The sequence below is a fragment of the Triticum aestivum genome, chromosome 1D (assembly GCF_018294505.1).
Source record: "Triticum aestivum cultivar Chinese Spring chromosome 1D, IWGSC CS RefSeq v2.1, whole genome shotgun sequence".
Taxonomy (NCBI): domain Eukaryota; kingdom Viridiplantae; phylum Streptophyta; class Magnoliopsida; order Poales; family Poaceae; genus Triticum; species Triticum aestivum.
Genome location: NC_057796.1, coordinates 65512269 through 65524189, shown reverse-complemented (window position 1 = coordinate 65524189; position 11921 = coordinate 65512269). Strand labels below are relative to the sequence as shown.

Sequence of the window (11921 nt, the reverse complement as noted above, 5' to 3'; positions counted from 1 at the left end):
CCGACGAACCCAGGCCGAACCCGGCGTGCTGGTGGGATCCTGGGGGCGCCGGGGAAACTGATTTTGGCGCGAACGGGAATGGGCCCGCCAAGTCAGCGACTCGCCGCTTTGTCGTCCTCATCTCCTTGGTTCCCGCGGGAATCAATGCCAAGGCTGCCGCGCTTCCGTGCCGGTCAGCCTCCCATTGATGCCTCACGGGCGGCGCAGTGAAGGCGCCGTGACGCGCGACCCGCCGCTCCCGCCACACGGCACCCGGCGAGCAGGTTCTCGCCGCCCCGCTTCGGCTATAAAAGCCGACCTCCCCGCCGGTGAACGCCACAGTCGCCACACATCGCCTCCTCTCTCGCCTCGTCTTGCCACAGAAACCACTCTCCCCCCTCTTCCCCTGCTGACGAGCAAATGGCCGAGTGTTACCCAGGCGACGCCGCGGCGGCGAACGGCTTTGGCCGACGCCATCTTCGCGAGGACGAGGCGCGCCTCCTCTACGAGGCTGACTACCCGGCGCCCCCAGACATGCAGGTGCCGGGCTCGTGGAGGCTTAGCGCTGGCGGCGTCCCGGTGTCCCCGGTGCCCACCGGGGCTGAACGGCGCGCCGAGATCGCCCGCATCCGTTCGTCGCTGTTGGAGGCGCAGTGGAATGAGCCGAGGGACGCCGCCGACAGCCACACGCTGTGACGATGTACTTCGAACGACGCCACGAAGACCAGGTCGCCTCAGCCAACGGCACCATCCCCGCGGCCGCCTCAACGCCGACGGGCGGCTCGAGTGGTGGGGCGTTCCAGGCCGCACCCTCGAGGCTGTCCTCGACCACATCGAGACCAGCAACACGCCGCGCCTCTAGTACCCGACGCCCCTCTCGCGGCCGCGGTAGTTCCTGGACGCTGCGGCGAATGGAGGTGGGGACCTCCTCGTCGTCGGGCTCCGGTTCGCTCTCCTCCGGGTCGCCGGCGCTCCGCCCCGTCAAGCCGGAGCCGCAGGAGACGCCGCTTGGGCGCCGCACCCACAGCGGCGCCCTCGTCATCAACGAGGGTGGCGGCCCCTTCCCTCGTTCCCTCCGCCTCGTCCAGCCGAAGACCGAGCCGGGGTTGCTCCCCATCAAGAAGGAGCACACGGAGATGGCCGCCGACGACGAGACCGCCCTCAAGTGTGCGAAGGCGGACTACGTCCGCGAGCAGGCGGAGCGCCAGCGCCGGGCCTACGAGGAGATCAAGGCCCGGCGCCGCGGACGCGATGAGGGCGACGTCGTCGTCCTCGACAGCGACGACGAGGACGCGCCCGGGCCGTCCAACCCCCCGCGCATCAGCCAGGGGCGGAACTGGGCCTGGGGCAACAGGGGCTATAGCCCCAGGCTTGGCCCAACCCGTAAGTAAATGTCCAGTAGATTTTTATTTCATACTTGCAGATTACAAGGCCCAGCCCCAGGTGTGCAAGCACAGCCTCATGCCTCGCCGACCATCGTATATGCCCAGCCCAAGCGAGCTCACTCGCCTTCAGATGGGCTTGGTTGGAGAATAATCAAACTAGTCCGTGCATTCACACTAGCCCACCACGCCACGGTCGGTATTAGCGATTTCCCAAAGAATCAATCTCCCAGCGTTTCGTCTCACCCTAGCGAAAAATTCTCTCCCAACGTTTGTACGCCGTCCCAGCCGCCAGGCATGTTCTACGACCTACGACAGACCGGCGTCCGGATCTGCGACCAGGCGGCTGCCGCTCGCCGGTGGGAGCATCGGATAATCTCGCTACGTCAGAGCGGCCCCCTCCAGCCCTCCTGTTCAGCTTCGTCTCCACAATCGGCTGGACACAGCAGGACAGGTAATATCTAGTTTATTGTCTCATTTAATTTTCCCTAATTCCTTCGTATTAGCCAAAACATCAATGAGCTAGTGCGCTGAATTTTATTGCTTTAGTCAAATTTGTTTCATTGTTATTTGTTAAAAGGAATTAAAAAGGTATAAATTTAAGATGGAGAGGATCAGGACAGTTTTTTTCTTTTCTTTTGAAGCAACATCCAGCAAGACCACATCCAACAATACCAAGTTACCAACACCAATGAATCACCTACGTAAAATATGTTCTTGTTTCACAAGATTTCATATGAATACTTGACTTGGTCTATGTACCGTTCTTGATTTTAGATAGTCGATTTTATGTTTACAACTTCTACTATTGTTGGTGGAGAAACAATGGCCTCAAATGAAGCCATTCTTCATTAATTTGGTACTAACTTTTGCAATTATGTACCTTCTTAAATTGATGACATATTTATCGAATCTGTTCTCTTGGTAATAATGAATTTAAATTGTATTCTTAATGTAAATTTGTAATTTACTCCTCACATGTATTGGTATGTGTGATATTTGGCATTATTTATAGCCACTTACTTTTAGCCCTGGGCTTTGAGAAATCCTGGCTCCGCCTCTGGCTTCAGCGACCCTGGTCAGGGGTGCAGCAGGGATGGCGGTTGCTCCGGCGGGACGCAGGGCGGCGGTGGCGGCGACGGCGGCCGGTTCTACAGGCTCCTCGGCATGTAGAAGGCGGACGGCGGCAGCGACATAGTAGGGCTAGGTGTAGTAGGCGTAGTGTTTTTTTTTTTACAAATTTGAATGAAATCGCCGAGTTTGTACCGTGTTTTGTACAAATTTGAATCAAATCGCCGAGTTTGCATTTGGGGGCGACCTGGGGGCGGGGACTGGGAATGCAATCACCCCCACGCCGAAAGTAAACTCCGATTCGGCCCCAGACGTCGCTTTTTCGTCGTCCCGAGAGACCGAACGACTGGAAATGCTCTTAACAATGGGGCTCACTGTCACCCCGTTGCTACAATGAGGCTCCACTGCAGATATTTTTTTCTTTCTGAAAAGGAGGTTAAAATCCCCGGACCTATGTATCAATCAATGCATACGACCATCTTTACTATTATTCAACAAGGTCTAACAAAAATATACATCAAGCCACCCGAAGCCACCACTCACACCTACAAAACTCGATATGTGAAGTGCTCTCACTTTCATATCTAAAACCGGTGTCGTCGCCAATCCATCCACATAACATATCGAAATGAATCGCCGGTGCACCGGACCTAAAGCGTACACCACATGCACACGTTTTAAAGGCCGCCATCATCATCGGACTGTTGACCCATCTTTAGGAGAGAGATCCACATCATCCTTGCCAGTCCGTCCATCCATCGATGCCACAACGGCGCCACCGCCCTACGCTCGTCCATCCAGACGCGAAGATTCTGGAGGATCTGTCGTGCGTAGCACCTGCCGACCAGACATGAACAATGTAGCACCTGCGGGCCAGGCATGACTTGACATCTCCACCGAAGCTCAATGCAAGACGAAGACACTCCACGTCTGCCTCTGTCTTTCAGTGTTGGTCCACAAACGATGCTCCCAAGAGAGAAACGACACCGCAGTACCGCCATCATTCGATCTGGAAGACCAGATCCTAGGGTTTTCCTCGGAGCAGCACGAATGGGTTGACAGAAGTTACACAACGATGCATTCATCAAGGTAGCGGCGGAGAACGCCGCCATCGACTGCCATCGGCTCAGTTTTCACCGGCAACTCTGTCTTCCACCGCTGATAAATGAAACAACGTTCTAAACTATATAGTTCCTCCTCCGATGGTCATGGCCTCCTGAGTAAGTCGAGCCATCAACCGGATGTTTCAGAAACTCGCTGCAGCCGTAGCAGCGTGTGAAGTCAAACCCTTTCCTACAGCCACGTCTAGGATCATCACAGTAGTAATAATAACCACCTGCATAACAAATAGTAAGAGGCCGTTCAGTGCCAAAATATATAGCAACAAACTGGTGAATAGGGAATAAACACACAGCCAATAAATCATTGATCTGGATAATATTCTGAAGATTCGGCAGGTTTACCTTCACATAATGAATCCAGGGGAACACAACAGCGTACTTCCAAGATCTCTACACCACCCTGTCCACAGTCCTCTATCTCGGCGAAGAAGAGTTTCTTCTTATCCTTGCGCTTGGCGACGAAATTTAGATGCGTAAAAATACGGCTGCTCTCGTAAAAGAGTCTAGAAAGCAATGTCTCACACAACTCAAACTTCACCTGCAATTTGGGCACAGAGAGAGGAGAGGAAAATAAAAAATCAGGTTTAGAAAATTGTGCAGCTATATATTGAGCATTGTCACAGTAATGTGGTGCACGTAATTGGTGATTGCACTTGCAAACTTGCACAAAACGGGACTTAATAAGATAATAATCAAACACAACTCTAAGGGAACAAAATATCTAGTACAAAGAAGCACCACTAGAAGAATCAAAACTGGAAACAATAAAATGAAATGCCTATTATGTACTGCTAGAAATTCGTAACAAACTATGCAATGGGTTCGCTGCTAATTCTTCTAACTGGGTTAACAAGAATTATTATCAGTAGCCACTACAGAATGCTAGATGTGGAATAGGGAATTTCTGTAATCTTCAAAAGGTTCCCTAAGTTTAAGTGAAACACTCATAAATTACACTTAAGTATTTTGAAGAGAAAAGTATACTTTTCGTCCCTCAACTTTTGGTGAAGTCTAAATTTAGTCCCTTAACTCCAAAACCGGACAACTTGCACCCTAACTACCGAAACTGGATAAGGTTCGTCCCTGGTCTCGGTTTTGACCGGTTTTGGTGCCGACTCACCCCAGTTTTGACCAGCGCATACTCAAATTCGTGTAAATTTTTAATATCCGTGAACTTTTTGAAATTCACATACACTTTTCAAATCCACGTAGTTTTTCCAAGGTCGCATATTTTTTCAAAAAGTAAACATACTTTTTTCAAATCAGTGAACAATTTTGTAATTTGCGTACTTTTTTTAAATCCATGATTTTTTAAAACATTTGCATATTTTTTCAAATCTGCTTATTTTTGCGTAAAAAAACAAATCCACGTACTTTTTTCGAGTTCGCATAAATTTTTCAAATTCATGAACCCTTTCCAAAAAAATGTACGCGAATATGAAAAAGTACGTCAATTTAAAAAAGTACATGAATTTGAAAAAACTACATGAAATTTAAAAAAAGTACGCAGATTTGAATACTTATGCGAACTTGGAAAAAGTACGGATTTGAAAAAAGTACACAAATTTTTAAAAAGTTCACGTATTTAAAAAAAGTACCCGACTTTGAAAACATTACGCGGACTTGGGAAAAATATGCGAATTTGAGTTGGTGCAGTCAAAACCGGGGTGGGACAGCACCAAAACCGGTCGAAAGCGTGACCAGGGATGAATCTTGTCCGGTTTCGGAAGTTAAGGGTGCAAGTTGTCCGGTTTTGAAGTTGAGGGACCAAATCTAGACTCCGCCAAGAATTGAGGGGTGAAAAGTATACTTTTCTCTATTTTGAAACATGCAGTTTGTGCAGCTCATGGTACTAGCTAGTGGTCCTAATTTAATATTTTCAGGACTCGCTTGGTTGGGAGAGTTGATGTAAAAACCCAAAAGCGAAAACCCAGGTTCAAGTCCTCAGGGAGCTTAGGTTTCTATTTATACTGTCAAGAAACAAAGTCTGGTATTTCTTCTAAGACTAAATACCGGCACACAACGGAACACCGACTTGCATACAATTTACAAGCAGAAACCAAATAGCAAATGGAAGATAGGAAAATGGCTGCTATACCTTTCTCCTCTTGTTGAAACTCGCTAAAGCCAATTCTGATAAATAAGTTTGCTCCTTAGTCATCTCTTGCTTCATTATCTCCGATTCCATTTCTTCTGCTGTAACATGCTTGCAACTACAATGATAGAAACATATTATTAGAGCATTAAGCAGCCAAATAAGGAATTTCTGGTTTACAGTACGTGAAAATACACACCCGTGGATTAAGACCTCACTTCCTTGCTTAGAGTTTCAGTGACAAAAGGGAATGAAGTTCAAACAAAAGAGATAGAAAAGTAAAAGCAAAATCAGCTCGTGAACAACCTTATTATTTAGCCTTTGCACAAACACTCAACCATTGTGGAACGCTGGTAATTTCTGAAAACTGAAAACATAATCCGTTGACTGAAACAAATATTTATCGACCCCCCACCCCCCACACGCACACAGACACAAAATGAGAACTCCAGGTACTTCTGTTGGTACAGTTTACAAGCAACCCTCCTGCATGTACTGGAGAGAAAAAATGAGCTCCAGTTACCACCCCTCTTCAGCTCATGTTAAGCTGCTGCAGAGCTTTCATATTAAGCTGAACAGCTGCATTGTTCAATTCAACCAGGTCGCACTAATTGACTAGTGAGGAAGCTTCAAATATCGCTCACGGTCTGTAGCTTCTAACTGCCATTAGCGGTACAGGAGAGCAGGAGGAATTAGCTTCAACATATTGAGGAGTTCGAGCCAATCGCAAGACAATGGCTCCTTAGTACAAGGTCAAGCAACAAAAGAGTGTGCATTTGGTCAAAGCCGTCGATAGGGGAAGAGTACAACTTGCAGATCTACGGTAAGTCAAATCCAATGCTTGTAAAGAATCAATTTTGCCGAAAAGAAAATTCCTGGATACTACTATATATCAACCCATTGAAATTCTAACAAATCATGATCATAAAAGTGAAGAGGAAACTGAGCAGAAGATAAGTGATGGATAAAGTTTGACATGGAACAAGTATGCATGAATAATTTCTCGAGTGGCAGGGAGAGGCGAATAAATATTACCGTATTTCCTCAACTTGGGCGGAGTTGTCGATCATGTACTTGCCGTTCTCATCCATGTACAGGCTGCCGTGTTCATGGATGTAATTCCTCATAACGACGTTGGCCCGAGCAGCTGCCTTGTAGAACCGTGTGCCTGCGTCGTCGCCCTCCTTGTCCTCCAGCGCGGCCATCTCCTCCGGCGAGATCGGGTCCCCAATGTCCTTGGCGGTGGCCACCAGAGTGCGGTACTTTCCGGACGGATTATCCTCCGGCCGGATGACGACGGCGGATGGCCACGGACGGTTGAGCACGGCGCGCACTGGAGACGGAGCGTCGCTAAAGGGAACAGGCTGCTTGTCCTTCTCCTCCGCAACCAAGGAGGGTCGATCTTCCGCACTATCCATGTCGTCGTCGGAAGCGTCAGACAAGCCGGCGAGGGGTCAAGAAAATCGGCGGCGGACGCAGGAGGAGGTGGAGAATAAATCCATGGTTGAGGGCGGTGGAGGACGACGGGTTGATGCTGGCTCCGACTGCGTTACCATTGTTCCGTCCAGCAGTCGGAGTCGGGATCCGATCAAGGGCTGGCTCGCCTCCTCTTGAATTGGGGAATTCGGAGACGGCGGTGTGGAGGTTGATGCCGATGCGGCTGCGTTGGGTGTAAGCAACCACTCCGAATTTCTTGCAGTTTGTCTAATGCACATTTTCTGGATGTCACATCTAACCTTACATAAATAAGGCAGCAACAAGGAAAAAGAGTTGGGACAAAAAAAAACCACAAACATAGTGAAGATCAGATTAGATGTGACATAATATCTAAATGTGTCAAACAGACCCAATTTCTTGTGTCACTTTGGACGCTAAAAGATCCACCACCTCGCGAGCTGTCGGATCCGACGAATTGAGCGACCAAGTGTCGACAGAGGTCGTGTTGCGTGAAATTTCTGCAACACGGGTCATGTTGCGAATTTTTTTGCAAAATATATCTTTTGCATTGTTTCATCTTTTTGCAACAGAGGTCATGTTGCAGTTTAGGTTTTCTGCAATGAAGGTCTCACTGCAAATTAAACTTTTCTGAGACAGAGGTCTTGTTGCAGTTTTTGTATAACAAAGACATTGCTGCAGAAATTCATCGTAGTGAACAGTGAGCAGAGAGCAACAGCCACGTTGACCGAAAGAAAGAAAGAAAGAAAAGACCGCTCCGTCAGGGCATGCGTCATACGAACGAGCTGGCAGATGCTCGCGTGCAATCCGTCGGTAGAAGCCAAGTGTTTTCCTTTTTCTTATTTTTTTTCTTCTGTTCTTGAGAAGAGAGACCGCCGATGTTGCAGGCTTAGGTTCCTATGTTGTACCAACTTTTTTCCTCCTCCTTCCATTTCTTTTTTTGTTCTAAAAAACATTTTAATCTTTTTTACCTTCTGATTTCTTCCTGGTTTTATTTCCTCTCAGATTTTTCGTTTTCTTTTTTCCTTTTTGTTAAAATACAAGTTTTCTATAATTACATGGACATTTTAATTAAGAAAACATTTTTTGTAAACTATGTGAACACTTCTTAAAATTGCCCAATTTTTTTCTAAATAAGTGAACACATTTATTAATTATATAAAAATATTTTTTGATGTGTGAACACTATTTATAAATGGCATGGACATTTTTCTAAATACATGAATGATTTATTTTAATTACATATTTTTTTTAGAAAATGCATTTCTAAATTTTAAAAATAGATATAAAAAGAGAAAACCAATTGAAAAATCGTTTTTTTAGAAAATGTTGCCAAGTTTTATTGATCGAGGTTAAACAACATGGGGATAAAAAAGGTCATGGGGCTGACCCAACCAAACATGTCGTCCCGCCCTAAAGAATGAGAAAACTTGGCAAGATTATGGGCCTCACATCTGAGGCTTGACCCTTGAAGATGAAGCTGCAGTTCATAAAGCTTAACAATGTAACGATGATCCCCCTTACAATGGCTCCATAAAGTCCTCCCAAACAACATGAAAGATCTGTAAATAGCTCCTTAGGATCAGAATCGATAATGGCGTTCTGTAGTGCTAAGTCCACTGCCAGTGCAAGGGCCTCGCGACACCCAATTTCTTCGAGGGAAGCTGTGTCTTGATAAAACCATCGAAGAACACTCCAAGAACATGCCTTCTGAATTTCTGCACACCGGCACGCAACGCCTGCCAGTTCATACCTCACTATACCCTAATCCACTTTGATCTTCACATATCCCTCTGAGAGGGTCCATGGGTCCATGATGTGAAAAGGAGCTGCTCTAGGTTATCTTCTTGACATTGCTTGTTTTTTAAATATTAGCAACTTCCTCGAGCTCGCTAATAAATATGTTGATCAACAGATCGGTAGATAAGGGCTTTGTGAAACCTCCTCATCAACTAAGTGTTGGAAATATGCCCTAGAGGCAATAATAAATGGTTATTATTATATTTCTTTGTTCATGGTAATTGTCTATTATTCATGCTATAATTGTATTGTCCGGAAATCGTAATACATGTGTGAATACATAGACCACAACGTGTCCCTAGTAAGCCTCTAGTTGACTAGCTCGTTGATCAACAGATAGTCATGGTTTCCTGACTATCGACATTGGATGTCATTGATAACGGGATCACATCATTAGGAGAATGATGTGATGGACAAGACCCAATCCTAAGCATAGCATAAAAGATCATGTAGTTTCGTTTGCTAGAGCTTTTCCAATGTCAAGTATCTTTTCCTTAGACCATGAGATCGTGCAACTCCCGGATACCGTAGGAGTGCTTTGGGTGTGCCAAACGTCACAACGTAACTGGGTGACTATAAAGGTGCACTACGGGTATCTCCGAAAGTGTCTGTTGGGTTGGCACGGATCGAGACTGGGATTTGTCACTCCGTGTGACGGAGAGGTATCTCTGGGCCCACTCGGTAATGCATCATCATAATGAGCTCAATGTGACTAAGGCGTTAGTCACGGGATCATGCATTGCGGTACGAGTAAAGAGACTTGCCGGTAACGAGATTGAACAAGGTATTGGGATACCGACGATCGAATCTCGGGCAAGTAACATACCGATTGACAAAGGGAATTGCATACGGATTGATTGAATCCTCGACACCATGGTTCATCCGATGAGATCATCGTGGAACATGTGGGAGCCAACATGGGTATCCAGATCCCGCTGTTGGTTATTGACCGGAGAGGCGTCTCGGTCATGTCTGCATGTCTCCCGAACCCGTAGGGTCTACACACTTAAGGTTCGGTGACGCTAGGGTTGTAGAGATATATGTATGCGGAAACCCGAAAGTTGTTCGGAGTCCCGGATGAGATCCCGAACGTCAAGAGAGGTTCCGGAATGGTCCGGAGGTGAATAATTATATATAGGAAGTCAAGTTTCGGCCACTGGGAAAGTTTCGGGGGTTACCGGTATTGTACCGGGACCACCGGAAGGGTCCCGGGGGTCCACCGGGTGGGGCCACCTATCTCGGAGGGCCCCGTGGGCTGAAAGTGGAAGGGAACCAGCCCTTAGTGGGCTGGGGCGCCCCCCTTGGGCCTCCCCCCATGCGCCTAGGGTTGGGAACCCTAGGAGGGGGAGCTTCCCCCTTGCCTTGGGGGGCAAGGCACCCCTTCCCCCCCTTTGGCCGCCGCCCCCCCTTGGAGATCCCATCTCCCTGGGCCGGCGCCCCCCCAGGGGGCCTATATAAAGGGGGGGGAGGGAGGGCAGCAACCTACAGCCTTGGGCGCCTCCCTCCTCCCCTGCAACACCTCTCTCTCTCTCTCGCAGAAGCTTGGCAAAGCCCTGCCGAGACCCGCTACATCCACCACCACGCCGTCGTGCTGCTGGATCTCCATCAACCTCTCCTTCCCCCTTGCTGGATCAAGAAGGAGGAGACGTCGCTGCACCGTACGTGTGTTGAACGCGGAGGTGCCGTCCGTTCGGCACTCGGTCATCGGTGATTTGGATCACGGCGAGTACGACTCCGTCATCCACGTTCATTGGAACGCTTCCGCTCGCGATCTACAAGGGTATGTAGATGCACTCCTTTCCCCTCTTTGCTAGTAGACTCCATAGATGCATCTTGGTGAGCGTAGAAATTTTTTAAATTATGCTACGATTCCCAACACTAAGGGGTGGTCCTAGATAGAAATCCGACATCAACACTAACAAAAAAGGGATAAGAAGAAAAACAAAAGAAATTCCACCACCACCGTTGATGTCTGCACCCCCGAGGACCATCGCGCTTCGTCAAGCGCATTCTTGGAGCGTCAGAGGAAGATGGACCGCCCACCGGCATGGAATCGAGGTTGGGCATGGTTATGAAGAGGCACTCTCAGCACCCGCCCGAAAGGGGATTTCTGAGCGTGCTTCTCGGGTTGCCCAATTGAAGATCTCCACTGAAAGTCGTGCAGGCTTCATTGCTTCAGGCTCCATTGGGGTGGCATCATGAATGATGCGGAGGGCCAAAAAGTACAGCTCAACGGCCTCCCGCCGCTGCAACTTGTGGATTTACGTCATCGTCGGCCTGAAGAGGGCACCTCGACGTACTTTTGAGACTCCTAGAGCTCCTTCCGCGTTGTGAACCAAGCTCAGGCGGTGTCGCTGAGTCGCTCCGCCCTTGCACACAGTTGTTGCGAGAAGCACAACCTTGCTTCCGGTGGGCCTGCAACTGCACAGGGTTTTAACTGTAGCCTTTCTGAAGTAAGAGTATTGATCCCATAAGGAGCATAGAAAATGGATTTGTCTCTTGTAGTGGTTTTATAATATTGTGCATGTGAGTTAGTTGTGATCCAAAGCAAAGCGAAACGGAAGTTTGAAATATTGCAAGGTTGTAGTGAACACGATAATAAAATGCAAGAGTAAAATAAAAAGGGCGGAAGGCGTGAAATATCGGTTGTCGGAATCAGTAGGGCTAAAGTGTTCTCCAGGAGTCCGGATTTCCCAATAGTATGTATCTAATGTGACCTCGATGTTTGGATTTCTAAGCAACTTTATATGTTTCTATAAGTGGGCGGAGCTAAGTACAAATATGTTCATACATATCGTGTACCCGTATCCTATATGGTACTACTTTTCATCCCCACTCTGATTACTCAACGGTAATTAAGGGTTCCCCCATGGACGCAACTAAAGCGGTCTCCATTTATCCCCTATTGCAATAGTCATGGAAGGAGGAAGGTAAGCACTGTTATTACCGACTTCCGCAACCCACCATCACGCGCCAATAGTAACGAACTTTCGTCCAAAAGAGATCTATGTTGGATGG

At 47.8% G+C, this 11921-nt stretch overlaps 1 protein-coding gene across 1 annotated transcript; it reads right to left on the bottom strand.

Annotated features, from left to right (window-relative positions):
• Positions 1 to 2886: 2886 nt before the first annotated feature.
• Positions 2887 to 7340, bottom strand: LOC123165346 (uncharacterized). The gene is made up of 4 exons (XM_044582977.1): positions 6684 to 7340; positions 5652 to 5766; positions 3896 to 4091; positions 2887 to 3768 (listed from the first exon to the last, which is right to left on the bottom strand). Exons 1-4 carry the CDS (start codon positions 7064 to 7066, stop codon positions 3611 to 3613), a joined length of 852 nt encoding a protein of 283 aa, XP_044438912.1. The 5' UTR covers positions 7067 to 7340; the 3' UTR covers positions 2887 to 3610.
• Positions 7341 to 11921: the final 4581 nt, after the last annotated feature.

Coding starts and splice junctions, on each gene's coding strand:
- LOC123165346 (XM_044582977.1), bottom strand. CDS start 7,066: ATGGATAGTGCGGAAGATCGACCCTCCTTGGTTGCGGAGGAGAAGGAC. Junction 4,092..5,651: donor GTTTCAACAAGAGGAGAAAG/GTATAGCAGCCA, acceptor CCCAAATTGCAG/GTGAAGTTTGAGTTGTGTGA. Junction 3,769..3,895: donor CCTGGATTCATTATGTGAAG/GTAAACCTGCCG, acceptor TTTGTTATGCAG/GTGGTTATTATTACTACTGT.